We start from the raw sequence: 21,258 nt of genomic DNA, 5'->3' as shown, positions 1-21,258 counted from the left end.
TTGTGTGGCAGACTGAGCCACTCAATTCTGATAATCATGATTTGAAAGGCATTTTGGGGGCCGCAAAAAAGGGGCTCATGAGTGTTACAGGCTTCATCCGACAGCCAGACTGTATTTCCCTCTCTCATCCTTGCTTACCTTCTTGTTTTTCTCTTATGCATATTTGGTTACACATCCATATTCAAGAACAAGAACACAGTTTTGCTGAAGTTTCAGTTTACGTTATTCTGGGAAAACCCCACATAAGTAATAAAGACACTCCCATGGAGCCTGGCGTGCTTGCAGAAATAATACAGTGTAAGCACTGAATGTGAGTAAGAGGGACAAGGCAGGTGAGGTAACAAGAGAGTTCCTTGTGATGAGGACGTCTTCAGAGACCAGCAGCGGTGGCCTTGTAAATGAGTGTTGCTTCCCACAAGAATGTCCTGACTGCTAAACATATAGAAGTATTTTAGGGGGGCTGTTTGTGGTACCAGGGAGCAGCAAGAGGCATTCATTGCGGTGGGCTGGGTGGCTCGAGGCACCAACTGATCCTTAATATCCCCCCTCCCAGCCAGGGGAAGTTGGAGACAGGTGGTCCACAAACCTCGCAGAGCTGTAGCGCAACGTCCTTTCTCCCCTGCTCCTCCCTGACATGTGACTACTCTTCTCAGTTGCAGTATCAGCTGAGCAGCTTCTCTGGATCCTATATACAGGGTTGGCAAATTGAAGGGGTTGACCTCAGCGCTAGAGGAATCCTGGAACTGAGAAGTTCTGGGTGGCAACTGACCTTTTCAATCCTGAGCGGGCTTGCATAACGCTTCGCCGTATTCTTCCATCTGCATCCAGCCCCAACTGATCAAATGGCATAGTGGCCATGCAAACGGGTAGTACCAGATTGTGCATTCAGGAGGTCTTCTAGATGGACGTGCTTTTTTGCATTATTTTTAGGACACTGGGTGATCTAGTAGTGAGGTGGAACAGCTGCTTGTGCCTGCCTGGGTGAAGTGGCGTGTCTCTTTCCAGCATTGCCTTTTATAGCTGTCAAAGAAAGTAGCATGCCTTCCACCTAATGCTGAGCCCTCAGCTAGGGCCCAGTTATTACGAGGCAAGAAAGCTTCATAACTAATCGGGCTAATTACTCACATGCACTGGTGCGGTCTAGTGGCAAAAGTGTTCTACCAGGAGCGGGGAGACCCAAGTTCTTGTCCGTTCTCAGCCGCGGGAGCCCACTCAGTTACTTCGGGCCAGTGATTCTCTTTCAACCCAACCTACCTCATAGGGTTGTTGTTTGGGGGAAAATAGGAGGAGGGAGTACAATGTATGCTGTCTCGAGCTCCTCTATGAAAGGCAGCATATAAATATTCAAATTCAAATCCTTTTTACAGTCAATAGCCAGATGTAGGTACAATTCTCAACAATGTTACGGGGGGAACGGGGAGTGGGATGCAGGGAGGTAAGCAATTTACACAAAAGAGAGGAGAAAGAGGAGGAAAAACCAAAACAGCAGGTAAGAGCTGGAGTACCAGGCCCTATTTAAAGTAGGTAAGGCAGCATGAATTGCAAGAAATGCTTAACTCTTAAGTAAGTACAATACTATATGGCGGAATGGCAGACTAGTAAAATATTAAAATATTAATATAAATAAGATTAGAATATTTAGATAAAACAAAATGTGATAAAATGCAGAAGTATATGCTTAAATAATAAAATTCTATCTATTTTGAGTATAATTGATTTTTTAATTAAAAATTTTAAATACAATAAAAGTATGAAAAAAGAAAAATAAAATATAGAATTATGACTTTTGCCCTTCTTTCCATCGAGTAGTTGCCATCTCACTCTTTCCCCTCCCTCTTTTTCTCCTCCTCCTTACTATATAATTCCCTTCCCCTTCTCTTTTAACCCTTTTTAATCCCCAAATCCATAAATATCAATTCAGTCTTTTCTTTCAACAAAAAGTCCATATATTTCCAGTCTTTCAAGAAGGGTTTTATCGTTTTTTCCTTAACCAAACTGGTCCGGCTTTGAGTGTAATTGATGATGCTCAGTTAATACCTACTTAGTTGTTGTTGATAATACAGTAATAATTTAGGGTTATATAAGAGGAGGAAGGGAAAGGAAAGGAAAGGAAAGGAAAATAAAATGATCCAAAGACTTTGAGTTATCAGGTTGAGTCTGAAGTTAACTGTTGCTTAGTTTTAACTGCTGCAGTGACAAATTTAGCTACCGTGTGGGTGATGTCACGATTTGAGTCTGAAATGAAGTAGTAGATATAAAAATCACCCATTTTCCCCAGCACTTGCAGTAAAAGGGGAGTTACACTGTTGTTTCAAAGATCCTTGTAGAAGTTACAGTAAAGGAAGAGATGTTGGAGTGTTTTGATTTCCCCAGAGTCACAAGGGCACATACTTTAAGTAATTTAATTTATCCAAGATTGCTCTGTTCACCACCTTCACGTCCTCAGAGGAAGGGAACCCATAAAATCACAAGTGAGTAGCAAATTTCCAATGTTCGTCCTTGGTGCTGTGAGGCAGGATGGGCATTCTAATCTTGGAACAGTTAAGGAGAGCTGCCTTCCAATCAGGATCCAAACTAGAAAAGCTCCAGTTCAAATAACTTATTCAAATTACGATATTTCCACCCTCTCAACAGATTGGCTGTGAATGGTAGGTGAACTCCCAAACTTCCTAGCCAGGCTAGTCTTAGCCTTGCTGCTGAGAATTCTGGGACTTGTAGTCCAACCTACCTGGAAGGCATTGAATTGCTGAAGGCTTCACTAGGACTTCATATTTCACCTCCCTCATGGAAATTTAACTTAGATGTTCATTTATTTAACATTACTTACAACCCACTCCATCCCAGAGGGTTCTGGGTAATATGCAACAAATATTAACAATCAAGCAGAAACTCGAAAACAAAAACCTGTATCACAATAAAAACTTTGTCAAAAAGCCTGAGACTAGTCTGAATATTGCAGGTAACATTGTTAAAAAGAGATGTGAAGAAGCTGGGGAGATCTACTTCCATTATCTACCATGCTGTGCAAAACTGAAAATCTGCAGAGTGTTGATTCAGAATCTTATTTCACTTCTACTCTCCCTCCTAGAAGGGAGATATGAAATAACTTTCGTCTTAACTATACACCCAAAGCATTTTGGGCTAAAAGAGATATATTAGGTCTAGTACTTTCTATCAAGTATGCTACAAGAAGTATTATCTGGTAGAACAGCCACCCCTTGGTTCATATTGGCAATTGTCATGGGTTACATTATCTTCCTCTCTCCCTACTCCCATCTCATTTATGAAAAAGCAAAGAAAAATCTCTAAAATAACTAAAATAGTAATGCTTTTCCATCTCATTTTGAAAATTAGATTTTGACTGCTTATTTCAGACTTTCACAATGGTGATTTCTCTTATTTCAGAGAAAGTTTGTAAGCAATTTAGAACTATCCATAATCCTGCAGTACTGTGACCTACAGTATGATCTGAGCTTCATCTAAATTGTATAAAGAAATTTTGATTTAACAAGAAACATACAGAAAAGTGTATCATGTCATCTTTTTCTTAAACATATTTGGCTGGTATTCACTGTGTTAGAAGAAGTATGAAAAACTTAAGATTTAGTTCAGCCAAATGTTTCCGATACCTGTTGCTCAGTCCTACATGTTCACTTGGAAATAGTTTGGCCCATTCTTCTTTACAAAGTGCTTCAACTATTTTTGAGTAGTCTGTTCTTGGCTTAAGGTCAGGGCTTTGATCTGGCCGTCTCAAAATACAAAAGGTTTTCTGCTTCAGCCATTCTGTGGTAGATTTACTTGTGTGGTTGGAATTATTGACCTTACTTTGTTTAAACTTCACCTCATGGATGGATGCCCTGATATTCCCCTGTAGAATTGCTGGTACAATTTAGAATCTATTGTTCCCTCAAAGATTGCAGCCTCAGGATCTGGATAGCTTGCAAAGTAGTTCCAAACATGATGCTCAGACCACCATGCTTTATGGTTGCAATGAGGTTCTTTTGCTGGAATGCAGTATTTGGTTTCTCCAAACACAGTGTTTCTCATTAATGCTAATAAGTTCCATTTTCGTCTCATCTGTCTGCAGAACATGGTTTTAATAGCCTGCAGGATCATCCAGGTAGTCTTAGGCAAATTTTAGACACACTTTGTCCTTGGTGTTCTTCCATGCCCATCACTCTTAATGTTTTCCATGTGGAAGACATCAGACAATACAAAAATGGCCACAGTTTTTTTGCCATTACCCAGAGATTCTTTTTGACCTCCTGGAATATAGTATGCCTTGCTTTTGTGGTGATTTTTGTTGGAAGGTCAATCCTAGGAAGAGTAACAGTGATGTTGCATTTTCTCCATTTGTCACTACAGTATCTGCTTTGCCATAGACTGATTGAGACCAAAGAAAGACTGACAATGATTTTATAGGGTTAGCAATGACCCTAACCCTTTTCAGCCTCTTGAGCATCTCAGTTCCTTTTCTAACATCTGCAGAATTCACTTTGGGTGTGATTCACTCATCTCAGGAACAGCAGACTGATGATCTGTGGGGGTTTTTTTAGAGTAGAGGGCCCCTCAAACTCATGCTTGGCTGTCATCTTATTGATTACAACTGGAACCCTTAAGAGACCTGACTATTCTAGGACATCACATACTTTGTCCAGTAAAGACAGTGAATGTTGCCTCAGTGTGTTTGGTAAAGACATGGCACAATAGACCATTTTTTGTGTTTTGTTTAACCAGACTCTCTTTATCTATTATAGGATTTAGGTGAAGCCGATCACATTATAGGTCACAGTACTCTAGGATTAAAGATAGTATTATGGGGTTCACAAACTTTACCTCACTGTAACTGCATTCAAAATTCATCTTGATTTTTGGCAGAAGTGTTAACTCCCAACTTTTGCTGGTTCTGGATAAAACCTTCACCAGGGAAGAAACATTCTAGCTAACTAACTAACCAACCTTATGTAATTATCTCAGCTCTACAACCCTAGATAAAAGACAAGTTAATTGGCTGTTATTAAGTAATGAGTTGGTGCAAACATAGTAGTCACCTGTATAGCTGGGCACAGCTACTCGCCTGAATCCTCTACTTGTAGGAGCTTTGTGAAAATTGAAAGAGGCGGTTTGTGGAAGCCCACACAGGACAGGCAGGCTGCTGTTTTTTTGATCTGGAAGAAGCTGTGGTTTGGGATGACCTATTTTTAGTGAGGGATTCTTGGCACCCTTGCTTGCTCCAATAACTAGATGTGTGAAGATGCTGAAACTGTGCTGATATGTACCTTTTCCTCTCTTTTCCACCCAGCCCTGAATAAGGCAGACAACGAGGCATTGGCTATGCGCAAACAGGCTGAAGGATTGACAGAGGAGTATGACAGACTGCTGAAGGAACATGCCAAACTTCAGGTGCCCAGGGGAATGAACAGGGTGGGAAGAATGTGGAGATGGGAGCAACTTGAGAAGGCCTGTACTGGTATTTGTAGGAGGATATTCAGTGCCTGGTTAGGCTCTTCCAAAGCTGTAGTCCAGCTTTGCTTAGTTTTAAGGACCCCAGTATTGTCAGTGTTTGTTTGATCTGTTTGTTTGTTTGATTTGTTGCAAAGACTGTGGGACCTGGATTATAGGCAGATGACAGCAGCAGTGATACAAGGTTCTCTGGGCCCAGCAAAAATGCTGTGTCGTAGCTCCTTCTTGGGATAAATGTGATTCTTATTCTTGTCCTCCCCCAATTCATAAGTAGTTTCTCAACAGTGTTTTTGCCCTAGCTGCCTCTACAGCAGCCTTCCACACCAGCCTATGGAAGGCTGTTGTAGATGAAGCTAAACCAAACTCCCATCATTCCTAGCCAGAGTCCCCTGTAGCCATTCTGGTTGCCATCCAACCCATTGATGAGAAGGCATGCTAGAAAGGCTGCAGCAAAGGTCCTCCCTCACAGAGAATGCGGTTTCTCTTGCACACCATGAGCAGAATTAGATGGATCTATAGAATGCTGGATTGTCTGGTTGGTTCTGCACCTACCCACGGGGACACTGTAAGAGGAGAGCCGTGTTAGTCTACGGTAGCCAAAAATCAGGAGGAGTCTGGTAGCACCTTTTCTGACTAACACATTTTATTAAAAGGTATAAGCTTTAATGAATTGCAGCTCACTTATCAGATGCAGGGTGTGGGCTAGAATTTAAAGTGTGATGCAAGATTTAAATTGGGATGAGGGGGAAAGGGAGGAGGAAATAATGGTAATGGTTGGTAATGTGGATGTAGTTTACACATGAGAGATTACAAGTACCTTATCAATTGCAATGTGTTAAATACCCATTGTTTATTGAGACATCTGTTATACCCATTGGGGGTAATAGATATCCCAAATGGCATTGCTTTCTCTGCCTTATGCCTGCCCCTTGATTTCCTGCAGTCATCCTCATGTGGGAAATGAATATTCTTCCTTGTTCCTAGAGCAACAAGGAGCCTTTGGTGACTACATCTGTGTCTGGAAACGAATGCAGGCTTGAAAGTTTCAAAGTTTCAGGGGAACTGAGAGTTAGGAACCCTCTGTATCAGTTAGCCCTCTGACTGAGCCTCCCAGAAGCCCTAGATTCCTGCTTTTGCCTTAGTTTCCCCTTTAAGAACCAAGTCACTTCCCAGCTCTGCTTTCTGAGTTTTCACCCTTTGTCCTCAGCTAGCCTTCACCCACTTCAAGGTAAAATGCCTTTGAGCTGAGCCTGACACGAATGAAGTCTGTGCACTTTCCTAGGGAATAGAATTGGCTTGCCACTGGGATCTTGCTCAACTTCCTGGTCTAGCCTAAAACTCTAGGATTCTGCAGTGGTCTTCTGTCCAGAGGCCAAGCAGATGTGACTTAGCTGATCTTCCAAGCCCAGACAAGGTCAGGCACCCTGATGCTCTCCAGATATGTTGAAGGCCAACTCCTCCGATACCAAGACAGCCCAAATTCTGGGAGTGGGTGGCTTAGACAGAGAGCTTCTACAGGCCCCTTCTGGGGAACGTTCCTCATGCATTGGGACTTCCAAATGCCCCGCTTCCCTTCTGTTCCCTAAAGCAAGTCCCTTTGCAGCTAGAAGGGTTGCTGTTTTTTTGTTTTTTGTTTTTTGTTTAAAAGGAAGAGAAGACCAAAAGGAGCTCTTACAGAAGACTTTTTTCCTGTCCTCTTCAGGGAGTCCTGTGAATCCTGCCTGTACCCGTGAAATGTTGTAGGCTCATCCCTCCCAACCCTTCTCTTTCTCTCTCAAAGGGGTTGGTTTTGGCCAAGGTTAAACTGCACATCCAGCATTGCTAAGAGCTTTAAAAAAAACAACCCAGGCTTTTGTTGCCATGGTAACCTAACCCACACTAGCGGCTAGAAGGAAGACCGATGCAGCAGAGTCTTGGCTGCAGAACAGCCTGGTGGGGAGCGCCTGGGAATCTGGCCCAGTAAACATCCACCTGCTTATGTGTTGGTAGCAGCACGTAAGCAGGTCATGAGATGCTGCCACACCTGGCAGCTGATAAAAGTGAGTGGGTGGGGAAGTACAACCGTAAGGTACATACGGAAGCAGCTGAATGAGGCAGGCAGAGTCTGAGAAGCAGGGTTAGGTTCGTTCTTTTGTCCTCAGAGGGAGAGCAAAGCATGCAGAGGGACAGGCTTAAAAGTTGAGGAATGAAGATGCTGAGGCTAGGCTTAAATTGGGAAGCAAACGGCTGGACAGTTGGCCATAATGGTAGCTTGAAAGTAGTCTTTGTGCTACTGCCCTGACTCAGATAGAAGAACTTCACTCTGTCATTATTTGGGGACCAAGAACTTTAAGATAAAGTTGAAGAAGATGATTCCTGTTTTCTTTCTTCTCTATTCCTGAGATGAGGCATTGAGATAGGCTTTATTCCCAATAAAGACTTGTGGGATTCTTCTCCACTCTCACCCCCATTTCACTGGGATGCAAGGCTCAGTCATGATCATAGTTCTTGTTGGACAAGAGAGCTTGCATTCTGGGAAGCATCCTTTTGGGAGGTTTCCGTCTTTTTTTGCAGCTCAGGCAGACCTGGCTAGAATTCTCTGCTTTCCCTGAGAGTTACACTGGCGGGAGGAGTCTTGACCTTGCTTGTGTGAATTGTTTGAGGTTATGTGCTGAGCAGAGTTGGAGATGTAGCATTTTAATTGGCTTGGTTCTCTGCTACTGTATGGCATAGTGATTTGGGTTACCTGGGGTTCTGCAGATACTATGGAGGATGTAAAACTTGTATAGGTACATGGGGTCATCACTCAGTTGCCTTCTTAGTCTTAAGATGAGATCACTTGCAGGGCTTTCCCCCCCCCTAGCCGTATAGTACTCAGTCCTGCAGAATGTCATCATCCCAAAGACAGCATCATTAGGATTGCTGTGAGCATAGCTGGTTCTTACATGCATTTTCTGTATGTCTCCTCTTTCCAGATCTTCTTCAGCTGCTGTCTTGACTGTATCTGCTATGGCCACCTGTTATTATTTTCTTCCTTCCCTTGTAGTCCCAGAGCACATCTGTTTTGGCTGCCAGGTCTGAGGGATGCTTTGCTTTGCCAGATGCCTAAAAATAGGGCTGTGCGTGGCTACTCAAATGGCTTTGAAGACTGGCAGCACTGAGGAACGTTGCTCTGCTTTTAATGGCCTTGCATGGCAGGTATTCTTGGGATTCCAGGAGGAGGCTCTTGCCCAGAATATGGTTGGTTGTGCCCACGACTTACGTGCCATTCAGCACTGTTCCTAGATAGTTGGTTCATGCGTAACGCTGAGATGTCTGCTGCAGTTTGGAAATGCTTATTTCTTTCATGGGACTAGAAAGCCTTACTGGGACATCCCAATGAGCCATAATGGCTTAGCGTTATGTATGAAACGGGCTAGTTTGTTGTAATACCAACCCATGGTATTGGCTAGCCCAGTGTTGTCCAAACTTGGCCATTTTAAGATGAGTGGATTTCAACTCCCAGAATTCCCCAGCCAGCCATGCTGGGAGTTGAAGTCCACTCATCTTAAAGTGGCCAGGTTTGGACAACACTGGGCTAGAGGCAGGAGGTTGGCCTCAGCCCTGGCAGAATTCCTTGATTCGTGTTGTGTGGGTTCCTTTTGAGCCTGCTGATTTGGAGTGGCCCAGAGGGGGGAACTAAAAATGTTAGGAAGCTACATGTGGCCTCACAGAGATTCCTTCTGCAATAGCTGAATATCTCCTATGGAATATGTTTTCTCTTTTTTACTCACATTTCTCTTCTTCATAGCCCCTATGCTCGAAACTGACTATGCTTTAGTCTATTTTTTTTATATTTTTTTAAATATTTTTTATATTTTTTAATATTTTGACTATGCATTGTGTCCTAGTTAGCTTTCTGTTACTCCACAGTGTTCTAGAGGTTGGGTGGGGGAAAGAGTAATGAGAGTTGGATTTTGGTTGGGTTGATGTATGGTCGAAGGTGCTGCCTGAAATGCAGTAGCCACCTATTTCTCTCTTATCTACTAACTTGGAAGAAACACCATGAGCCATCCAAGTGGCTGTTCCTTCTTGTCTCCAAGTTGCATAGGAACATTCCCAGATGGAGCCTGGTGGTCTTCCTGCCCCCTTGGGCTATGTCAGTGTTGTCCAAACTTGGTCACTTTAAGATGAGTGGACTTCAACTCCCAGAATTCCCCAGCCAGCATGGCTGGCTGGGGAATTCTGGGAGTTGAAGTCCACTCATCTTAAAGTGGCCAAGTTTGGACAACACTGGGCTATGTAAATAAATATCTCCCTGCAGAGTAAGGTTGCAGTGGTCATAGAGGTTGTGTGAATAAGACTGTTGGCCAAGAAGCAGAATTCAGCAGCCGCTGCTTTAGCCTTCTTGAGCAGTTGCTGGGCTGAGCATGTTCTGGCATGACTGAGCTTAACCCTTGGGAAAGGTAGGGTTGCCTGAAATGTTTTTGGTCATCCAGCAAGTGTGTCTCAATGCAGCCTCTCAGATTCTTCAAAGGGATTGTTAAGGAAGCCTGAGTTGTTCAGAGACATGCATATAGTAGCATGTAAAAAGGACTAATCTTAAAATCACCATTTCTAATATGATAACTTGATCTGGTAGAATTTGCATACGGTGCGGCTGGTGAACGGTCTGCTTCACAAATACGATTTGATGACTGTGAGCTATTGTAGCACATTAGCAAAGAGACTCTTCTGTAGACTGGGAGGTCTCCAGACCGAATCTCATCTGTGACATGAACTTAGTAGCAGTTGGACTACTTTCTCTCTCTTAGTCTTGGTCCCTCTCTGCCATCTGGGGATAACACTGACCTACATTACAGGTTTATTGTAAGTGCTTGGAGCATATATTTTTTATTTTGAACATTGGGCTAGTGCTTGTTTTGATTAAACATTAATTATTTTGATTAAATAAACATTAAATATTAGTGTTCAAAATTTGTTGAGGTTTGAGGGTTTTGTTTTTTTTTTTACTGTAAAACATGGTTCATCCTTTGGATACAACGATTAGAATGTTCTGTATTACTAATGGCAGTTTCATCTAGTAGAGAATTATATAAATCATGGATCTCCCTCTTAGAAATGTAGTCCATTCTCCACTGGAATATAGCAACATGTTTCTATGTATGTGACATCATTCCTGTTCAAGTTGTGTGTAGGCCAATTAATTACATTCTGTAATCTAATAGAATATGTGTAGCTCAGGGTTGAACTGTGGAGTCCTTGGAGTTCTCTGAGCTTGGTTATTTTCTTGCAAATGTTTCGTTACCCAGCTAGGTAACATCTTCAGTGCTAGAATGGAATGGGGCTTGCTCTCTGTTTATATATACAGTGGCATGCCCTGCCAGAGTTGGTGGGAGTGTGGGTTTTGTTTTGTTTTATTTTTTTCTCCTTCTGGTAGTTCCTTGATTAGGGTATTGTTTACTGCTTGATTGTTTGTCTGGTGATAATCTTGGTGTTAGTCTCTGCTTATCTGGGTGATGATTGCTGGTGAGGAGATGTTCTGGTCTTTTGTTTCCTTTTTATTGTCTCTTTTGAATAATGTGTAGATGTTGTTTATCTCTATGTGCCTGTTGATGGCTGCCTTGTCTGAATACCAGGCGTCCAAGAATTCTCTTGCGTTTTTGGATTTAGCTTGGTCTAAGATGCTGACGGTTTCCCAGTTAAAACTATGATTAAGTCTGTCTATGTGTTGTTAGATTAAGGAGTTTTCATCGTGTCTTCTGACTGCTAGTTGGTGCTCGTGGATGCGCTCTGCTAGCCTTCTGCCTGTCCATCCTACATAGTGGTTGTTACAGTCCTTACACTGTATATTGTAGATGACTCCTGTTTTTTCTTCTTGGGCTACTGGGTCTTTTGGTTTGCTTAAGATGTTTTGGAGGGCTTTAGTTGGTTTGCCAGCTACGGAGATGCCATGTGGTTGTAATAGTCTGTTGGTAGTTTCTGAGACATTTCTGATGTATGGCAGGGTTATCCTTTTCATAGCTTGTGTTGGTTGTGCTGTAAGTAAGTTGAGTGGTCAGGTACTTTTTGATAAAGTTTTGTGGATATCCATTTTGTTGGATGATGTTGTATAAGTGGTCTGTTTCCATTTTCTGCTGTTCTGGGTTGCTGCAGTGCGTTTGTGCTTGTTTGAATAATGTCCTTACACAGCTCCTCTTGTGGGAGGTTGGGTTGTTACTTTGGTAATGGAGCACTTGATTAGCGTGGGTTGTCTTCCGATCAACTTTGGTTTCTAATTTGCTGTTGTTTCCTCTGCTGATGAGGATATCCAGGAAGGGTAGCGTGTTGCTGTTCTCTTCCTCTCTGGTGAATTTTATTCCGTTAATAGTTTCATGTGTCTTCTCTAGTTGTTCCTTTTTTATTATCACAAAGGTGTCGTCTACGTACTGGATCCACACTTTTGGTTGCATGTGTGGAAGTGATATGTAGATGACACCTGTAATCTGTAAAGACCAGAAACTTGCTTTAAGGAGGGGAATAAAGCTGGTTTGATCAAGAAGTTAACCTCTGTGCCTGGTAATGCGGTATTTGTACACTCACAGTCCTATCATTGACTCATTTTTGAACCATCCTGCCTTGTCAGTGTGTTTGGCAATGCTGTGGAAATGCTGATGGGAGTATTCTGCAGCAGCACCACTTTCATAGGTCATGTTTGCAATGACTAGCATTGGGCATGTATTGTCATAGAGACAAGCCAGTGTGACACATTTGAATGATGTACCCAAGAATGAACAGCTCGTGACCTTGCAGCATACAAAGGACAACGATTTGAATGGAGACCTTGCATCATTGGCCAGCAGGGAGTCAATCTGTTGTGTATATTTCAGCTTGCAGAGTCTTGTGACTGGCCCATTGTCTGCCTGAAATGACAGTGGGCTTGTATTTAGTTTCTAGCTGCAGAGTATCCACTAGCTATCTCGCTTGGTCGGGGAGTTCTATGAACACTTTAAACTCACATGTATTCCTGTTGTGATTCTGAAGAAGTGTAACAAATACCGAATGTGTTGATGTCTGTAGAATGCAGCTTTCTGAAGATGTTAAGGTGGTAGTTCTTAATGCCTCTTTGTGTGCTTGGAAGCCTGTAGGGTGGTGCTTGAGATTGTCTCAGAAACTGAGATAGGAGCTTGACTAGATCACCTGTGTCTTGGAGTGGGTCTGCAGTGCTGAGTGGAGCACCACAGTTCCTCTTCCTTACTAACAAAGATTGTGGAATAAACCATGCAAAATGCAGTCTTACACATCCGACTGCAGGCAGTGTCCCTGTAAACTAGGACAAGGTCTTTCTTGTTCTAACACTATGTTTTGTCTTTGTTTCCTTTAGGCAACTTGTGAAGGCCGAAAGGACAAGAAGGATGAATGATTCCTGTATCAGTTGCACTGCCCAGTCTCCATCCTGTTCCTGATTCCTGTACATTTGTCTCTTTCTGGCGGTGGGACTTAACTGAATCCTCTGTCCCACATCTTATCCACTCCTGCCCTGTCTCCAAGAACCCCCCTGACGCTATAGCTTTTGAGCAGATGGTGGTCTATATTGCACCTGCTGTTTTCTAGGCAAGGGATAACTGATGCCTGTCACTGTATCCCAGGGAGACTTTCCAGGAGGTGGGGTGGGGTGGGGTGGGGTGGGGTGGAGAGGGGATGAGGGCAAAAGGAGAATCTGTTGAGGCTGAACTTCCCTAGCCAGCAGCATGTCCTAGCACTGTGCTGGAGAGGTTGCCTGGCTATCTCGGCATGTGCTCTTAACAGGGCCTGCCTCTTTCAGCTGTATTTGTTTTGCCATGCATTGGCCAGTCTTCTACGCCATCCAAAACTGGAGAGTTCACAGTGAGTTTGTGTGCCTGAACAGAAAGGAGAAAGATTGCCTGCATGTCCATACCCTCTCATTTTTTTAATATTTGAGATGAGGTGACTGTACAAAGCTTCTCATTAAATCTCTGGAACGGTTCCTCAGTGTGCTCTCTGGTGAAACTGGGGTGGTGGTGTCTGAATCTCCGCTCTCTGAAAACATGTTTTACCTTGTGGGCCTGAAGGTGTGTTCTGAGGTGAAAGCTGTGGGGCCACTGGTGTTCTTGGCCTGCTCTTCCTGACTAAACTCAAAACCATCCCTGTTGACTGCCTCAGAGATCAAAAGCATCTGCCCTCCTCCTCCTTATCACACCCGGCAGCCTTGGACACACAGTTTGTGTTGTCATCTTGTAACCCAAAGTCTGGGTCTTGTCCAGGTTACATTCATGGCTTGGTTCTTGGTCCTTTTGTACTTGGCCCTCCAGCCATTAATCATGCCCCAGAGCCACAAGTGGCTACTTGTCTTTGTATAGTCTTTGGCTAGGTGCCACCCAGATGACACGATTGCCTGTAAGCAAAGAAAGCGATTCAGTCCCAGGCTAACAAGAGCAGGACTCTGGAAGTTCTGGCAAAGGTGGAGCAAAAAAAAAAGGGGGGTGGCAAAAGCTTGGGTAGGGTGGGAGTGGGGATAATTGCTACTGAGGGATTTAACTAAGGCCATAGTGGAAGGAGTTCGATAGGAAAAATACAGACTCTCCTCTCAGGAATACACATTCTCCCATATAGGTGGGGTGGGAATTCAGGGCTTCTGAATGCAGGATAAAAGAGCTGCCTTTACACCAACAAACAAAAAAGGTGTGCTGGGAAGGTGATATGAATCTTTTGCTCTGTTTCTTTTCCTGAGAAGGGCAAAAGAAAGCACAATTTGGTTCTTTCCCAGTAGTACTGCCTAGAGCAGTGTTTCTCAACCTTGGCAACTTTAAGAGGTGTGGACTTCAATTTCCTGAATTCCAAGGTTGAGAAACTGGCCTAGAGCAGAAACATGGGACATGGGACCACTTCCCAATCTCATCCTCTCCTGTTGGCTAATCTGGAAGGCATCAGAATCTGCAGAATTTGTAAAATTTGGGGATCCAAATTTGTAATCCAAATTGTACAAGCCTCATTGTACAAATTGTACAAGCCTGAGTCTCATTATCTAGGTCACAGGTAAAAAGGAAATAGGGTTAAAACTCGTGAATAACTGGTGATGGGGTGAATTGTAGGGAAATGAAAAGCCTACTGGAAGAATTACAAGGTCATGCTGCTAAAATTTAGTGGCTAATCCCTGAATAAAAGCAACCTGCTTTTCCACCATTTTGAGCAAACATGTGAAATAAGAGTAATAAATAACACGGTAACATTTACTCTTCCACAACTCCCAACAGTAAGGCTGAAATTCTACCCTTGCCTTGTCTAGTGTTGTGTCCTCCATGGATCTCTGCTGGTGAAAATAGATATTCTCCAAGGGCTACCAAAAGTTGCCCACCTTTGTTTTAGATGAGCATGATGGCTCTGTTGATTGCCCTGATTAATCACTTGGGCTGTCATGTGTTTAGCAGATTGCTCCTGCCCAAAAAGTATTCAAGCAATGGAAAACATTACGAAAGCTTTTTCCTAGAAGTTTCCCTTCTGCAGTTATGGGTCTGCCCAAGCAGGCTGATGGGTTCAAACCCAATGAATAAGGAGATAAAAAGTTCCCTCAGATATACCTGAGGGACTAGGAACTTCTTCAGGATGCATGGGTTTATTTGTGTCCCATCCAATTCTGGTAGCCTTTATGAGGTCTTTAAAAAGTAGTAATAATGAAGCCTTCAACTGTGTCTTTGAAAGAAACTTCCCTTGAGTTTCTGTGGTACAGAAGTTCTAGAACTACGATTCCCTAACTAAGAGTGCCATTTATAGCCATGCTTCATTCCGCAGTATTTGAGACAGTATTTCAGAAAAATCAGTGGGTCAGGTGCACTTACTCTCTCATAGCAAGTATGTAAGACAACAGCTGTATTGCCTGGGGATTTGGAGTTATGTAGATCCTCACACATCTGGAGATTGAGCAAAGCTAAGGATAATAATCAGGATATTAGAAGTCAAAGAGTTATCCTTGACTTTAAGCCCAAGGGGGTTGTCCTCGATATTGGCTGACGTCTGAAACAGGATTAGTTTGACCTCTTGTCTTTAAAGGGATATCACTCTACCTGTATATAGAAGTATAGACTATGTTGACTTAGAGGGGGCCTTGCTGGTGTCTCCTAGATTTGATCTGAACTTAAGCATCTTAAGAGCACCTGGTCAGGATTCCTGAGTGGTAGTCTTCATCCTCTTTGTTTTCCGTTGTCAAATATCAGTCACGTGAGGGTTTCAGCAGAAGGGAATGTTCCTACCTTTGCTGCATTTTCATAATGCTAAGTCCCCCAAGGACCTGCCCTAACACACCCTCCTGAAAACACAGGGTCGGTTTAACGAATAACTTCTGCTTGCAGGAAATGGTAGCCCTGGGGCTCGGCGCAGCAGCACCGCAGGAGAGCTACCCGGTCTTCCAAAACGCACAACTCCAGTGGAAAGTTTTGGAGACTCTCATCATTCTGATTGTATCTGTGTGCAAGTTGATCTGTTTTCCCAGGCCCTGCCAGGTGATTTATCATGGTGCAAGCAGTACCCCGGCCAGAAGTCACAAACCTTAAAACCTTTTCCTGGCAAAGCAGGAGAGTATTCTCAATTGCAGGCCTGTTCTTTCTCTCCCTAGGAGGAGAAGCCTGGCCTGCAGCCCGGGAGCAGGGAGACTCGCTTTGCTTTTTCAAACTGCAGGAGGTGTTTCTTCCCTCTCTGAAAAATGGATGTATTAAGGAGCATGTTTGATGGGAGTGGACATTTAAAAAATAATCCTGTTTCTGTTTATCTTTAGCCCTTCCTGCCCTCAAAATACAGGCTGCAGTTCTGGCTTCTGAGCTCTCTTCATTCTTCTTGTCTCCCACGTTCACATCCATAACGGTGACCTTAGCCCTGCCTCTTCCTCCACCCCCTTTGCTGCTCTCCCCATTTGTTACCCCTTCTCCCCTTCCTGATTCACAAACAAACCACTATGTTTATGGTGACAATCCCAGGGAACAAGCTTATTTCTCTGTCCCTCTGCCTAGAAATAGAAGAGGGGACTCAGCATCTGCAGCTCCCGTCCCGGAAGATCAGAAGATTGAACCCTGGCTCATTGTGTGTTGAATTGCTGGAGAAGCTGCCTTTCTGTTAGAACAGCTTGTGCCTGGCACAAGGACGTCAGGGAGCTAAGGGGCTGGGGATTGATACCATCCTGGGTCAGCAGCTGTACATTTCTTACCGCTGGCAGCTCCCTTGGCCTTCAGCAGCCAAGAATGTGTGCGAGCCTGAAGGCCTTCTGTTGTGCTCTCCCTGGATGGTAGGCTGTGGGTGAGCTGTGCGGTCACCCCAGGCACCAAGTGGAAGAATGGCACAATGCAGAACTGGGAGACGTAGTTCTTGTTGTGTGGCTCAGTTATGGAAGTTGCAGTATCAGCTACCCCTAGTGAACAAGGGAGAAAAATTAAGAGCTTTATGGGAATGTTGTGCTCTAATTTGAGTCTTCTCTATGTGGGAGGGAAAAGGTAGAAGGCGTTCAGTTTAAGACTCAGTGTTTGGCAAGGCAATGAACCATAAGTTTCAGTGTGCAATGGATTTCTCTTTGCAAGAGGACTATATAAATCTGTAGAACAGATTATCTAGGGATATCATGATTTTAAAGCAAAATTATGGAATAAAATACAAGGTCTAAAAATGTACTATTCTAAACCCCACATGATCAAGAAGCTAAAGCTAGCATGATTTTAAAAATGCCATTACAATGAAAAAGTTAAACAGAGAAATGCAGGAGTTTAATAAAAACATTAGAGCACTGCAAGGAATAGGGATTATAATAGAGTACGTGAATGTCTTGACCAAGCTGCTAAAGGTTCTGATATGCTAGGTTGCAACAAACCCCAGGGTTCTAACTCCTCATGCAGCTGCTGGTTCTTCAGCTAACATGGTGAAGCTGGTTTATAAACCTGGCTAGACAAGGCCAGGTAAATTTCCCTGGGAAGTGCATTCAGAAATAGGGGAACACTATGACCCCAAGTCCTTTTTCAGAACTTGAAAATGAAGGACGCACTGAAGTCAAGCTGTTGAAGCAGAACCAACGCTTGGGTAGAGGCAAGCAAATCAGAGGGGAGGAACAAATTTTGGCAGTCCAAGGTCTGTTCCAGATGTGGAAGTTTTGCTGGAAATCCAAACCAGCCTCAGTTGCCTCCCACTTGCAATATTAGTGGACTGTATGTCAGGGCTATTGTTAGACTTGCATTTACATTCTTGGATAAACGGATTGTTGTTAGCTTTGGGAGGACAATGCTTAAATGGCTATGAAGTCACACTTCACATGACATAAATCCTGAGAACACACATTCCTCTCTCTGGCAATCATCTTCATGTGGGGATGTGCCGCTGCTGCCTCATAACAGTTCTGCCAATATCCTGGATTTCTCTCTTGTTTTTTCCTGCCTTGTTTGGAGGAGAACGAGTGAAATTGCATCACAACTAGTCAGAGGTGGTCTTGCTGGACCAATGGACTGTCACCCTAAAATGTTTCTATGAGTCAAACGTATTCCTGGGAAGCTGGAGTGAGGGAAGGAAGACAGGAAGGATTTGGGATTAGTAGTTCCTCAGGTACTGGTGAATATTAAATATTGATGTTTCTTGGAGGCTCGAGCTAGCTGTGACATGGTGAACAAACTGTTACAGGATCTCTTTCCAAAAGTTTTTAATTCTCTGCTTTTTCAAAAAAAATGTGTAAACATTCCAAAAATTTTCTGTTTCATAAAGGGAATTATATCCCTGCCCCCAGCTCTCACCCCCAACCAGAAATCTCTACACCATCCTGTCCAAACTTGATGCTTGCAGATATCTTGGCTTTCAACTCCTAGGTCACAGATTGTGGAATGACTATGGCAGACATTGGTCTGGCTTATATTCTGAACAGCAAAACCTGTGAAAATTCCAAGACATGATGCCTGATTAGATTTGGTTCTTCTGACATGAAGTTTCCTAGGTAAATGCAGAAGAAATGAACAAGAGTAGCTCGGCTATCTAAGATGCAACCCATATACATTCACCGACAGCCATTATTTAACATCTAGCCCAGTGTTTCTCAACCTCGGCAACTTGAAGATGTGTGGACTTCAACTCCCAAAATTCCCCAGCCAGCATGGCTGGCTGGGGAATTCTGAGAGTTGAAGTCCACACATCTTCAAGTTGCCGAGATTGAGAAATACTGATCTATCATAATAAACAGCCTTTGACACATTATCTCTGAATTTGCAGAGAACGTTTTAAAAATCTAAGAAATCAATTGATTTCTTTCTCTTACTTAGTTTGCATTAGTTTTTATCTTCCTTTTTAAAAATCTCTAATAAAATTTTACAAAAAGAATATTTTAAAAATCTAAGCTAGCATCTATCACATCTTGTGGTTTTACAACTCAGTGACTCCTGCAATATACTTCATAGGCTGTTGTCAGGTTTTAGATAATTTTACCTCTTCACCATTTGATAAACCACAAATGGGCTATGTTCGTTTCCCATGCTAAGCTAAGGTGTTACAAATGTTAGGTTTATAATTCAGCACTATTTTATAAGCAAATCTGGCTGGCTATGGCAGCTCTCCTGTTGAAGAGCTGTAAGGGAAAAGAAGGAGCAAATCAAGCAATTAGGGCTGTGGTTAAATTCGTTGTCTCTTCTTGTCCCAAAAAACAGTGATCTAATGCAAACACATTTCTTATATTTCACATCTGGATGATTAATGCAATTATTTGCAAAATATTCCATTGGATCACATTACAAAAGAAGAACAAAGCTATTTGTCAATACTGCTAGACTTTGGCTGTCTCTGGCTTTCAGTTTCACGTAGATGCGGTATAACTGTCCGTGTTACCCAAGCTGCTTTTGTCCCAGTTGGTAACTTGACAAAAGGTTGCCTAAGCTTGCTTTTTTCCTCTTCCCTCCGTCACCCTTTTCTTTGAACACCATGCTTTCTTGACTGTAAACCTAGCAGCAGACATGCTGCATCTTTTTAGAAAAAAATGGTGAGTTCAGCTAATTGGAGATATGCTGCTCACAGTGCAACGTAGATTCATATAAGGATTTATATGCTGCTGCTTGGATTTATTTATTTTGCATATTATACTCCAGGAAATAATTTCTTTTCTGTAAATATTTTTTGTTTAGTGTTGTTGTTGTTATGGCTTGGAAACTGTCAGGATGACAATGGTTACCATGCACTTTTTAAAAAAAATATTTATATTTATTGATGCCTCATAATACACTCCAAGGGGGACGCGGTGGCGCAGCGGCTTAATGACGCTGAAAGTTGCCGGCCAGAAATGGTCGACACTTCAGCGGTTCGAGTCCAGCCTTCGTGTTAAACAGGGTGAGCTCCTGTTTCCTCCCCAGTTCCTGTCAACCCAACAGTTCGAAAACTTACGTGAGTAGATAAATGGGGACTCTCACTCCGGTGGGAGGAAAAATGCTGGCGGCGGCTTGCAAAAAAGGAGTTGGGAGCAGTTGCCGGTAAGCGCGAAAAACCGCGCGCGCCCGAAAAGGGCGCGAAGCAACGGAAACCCGCCTCCTGTGCTCGCCAGCTGGGCTCTGCCCTAGGAAGGAGGCTCTGGCAAACCACTTCCGAAGAACAGTTGCCTTGAAAACTGCAAGGACTCGTCCAAGCAGTCACTGCAGGGTCAGCAATGACTGAGCGCAGACAATATATATATATATATAATACACTCCAAAATATAAAATCAATATAACTGAATCAACAAACAACAAAGCCAGATTAGTTCAAAGAAAAAGAAGGAAGAATAAGCTGGTGAACTGGGCAAATCCCAAAACATTCCACCAAGTAATTACAAAGTAATTACAGGTCATAACATCTTGAATTGTACCTGGAAACAAACTGGCAATCGGTGCAACTTGTGGAGCAGAAGCTTCACACGGCCATCCTAAGGCATGCCCACAGTTGCACGCAGCGCTATGTTCTGGAGCAGTTGAAACTTCCAAGTGACCTTCAAGGGCAGCCCCATGTAGAGCGTACTGTGGTCGTTGAGTTGTGAGGTGATGAGGTGATGAGGGCCTCCCAATCCAGGAAAGGGCCCAACCTGATGCACCAGGTGAAGCTGTGTGAAGGCCTTCCCAGCCATAGCTGCCACCTGCTCATCAAGCAGGAAGTGTGAGTCCAGGAAGACCCCCAGATTGTGCACCACCCTTGAATGGGGAACTGCAACCCCATCCGATGTCAAAGATGGGATTTCCCCAGAACTGGGTGGTCCCCAAACCCACAGCCACTCAGTCTTGATAGGATTGATGGGCGCTGGGGCAGGACCTTGATCGCCTCACTTGACCCCCGACTAAGGAAGAACAAGAAATGGCTGCTATCCTGGTAGATTAGCTTTTGCGTTCACATTCAGTGTTCTCTCCCCCCCCCCGCCCCCCTTGAAGCAGAGATGTTTCAAGATGAGGCCTCTAGAATTGGGCAAGTGCACCGTTTGCTATTTAAACTGCAAAACTTTTCTTAGGTAGAAAATGGAGTCTGATTACTCAGACAAAAATATGAGTCACCCTGGACGATACTGAATAGCTCTCAAAACATTCAGTGTTCCAAATTTTCAAAAGCCTTGTGTTATAATTATGAAGATTAGTTACTTAGGCTTGCCGCCAGAGGAAAATGCTAGCATTTTCATTGTACGCTTTATATTCTGAGTCCCAAGGTGTGCCAAAGTTAAAAGAAAAGAAACCAAAAAGCTCCACTGAAGCAGCACGTGCTCGGTTGCCTCCAAACATCACAGCACGTTGAACGCTGCCTTCAAAATAAAATGAAAAACGGGGACAAGACATGAGAAAAGGGTCCCACTTGAATCTCGGATAGTTTATGGGGAGGGAAATT

The 21,258-nt window shown here is 43.3% G+C and overlaps 1 protein-coding gene across 1 annotated transcript in view; it reads left to right on the top strand.

Moving 5' to 3' along the window:
• BCAP31 (B cell receptor associated protein 31) overlaps nucleotides 1–13,408 on the top strand; it is a 41,735-nt gene extending 28,327 nt beyond the window's left edge. Inside the window, exons 7-8 of the mRNA XM_007420475.3 lie at nucleotides 5,303–5,403; nucleotides 12,785–13,408. Of these exons, the coding sequence (XP_007420537.1) occupies nucleotides 5,303–5,403; nucleotides 12,785–12,823 (140 nt within the window). The 3' untranslated portion in view covers nucleotides 12,824–13,408. The remainder of the gene's footprint in view (nucleotides 1–5,302; nucleotides 5,404–12,784) is intronic.
• The last annotated feature ends 7,850 nt before the right edge of the window (nucleotides 13,409–21,258 follow it).

The sequence above is a fragment of the Python bivittatus genome, unplaced genomic scaffold (genome assembly GCF_059951505.1).
Source record: "Python bivittatus isolate LINGU-HERP-01145 unplaced genomic scaffold, Pbiv_v1 ctg000220_np1212, whole genome shotgun sequence".
In the NCBI taxonomy this organism is placed as follows: domain Eukaryota; kingdom Metazoa; phylum Chordata; class Lepidosauria; order Squamata; family Pythonidae; genus Python; species Python bivittatus.
This window is presented reverse-complemented; position numbering and strand designations above follow the sequence as displayed.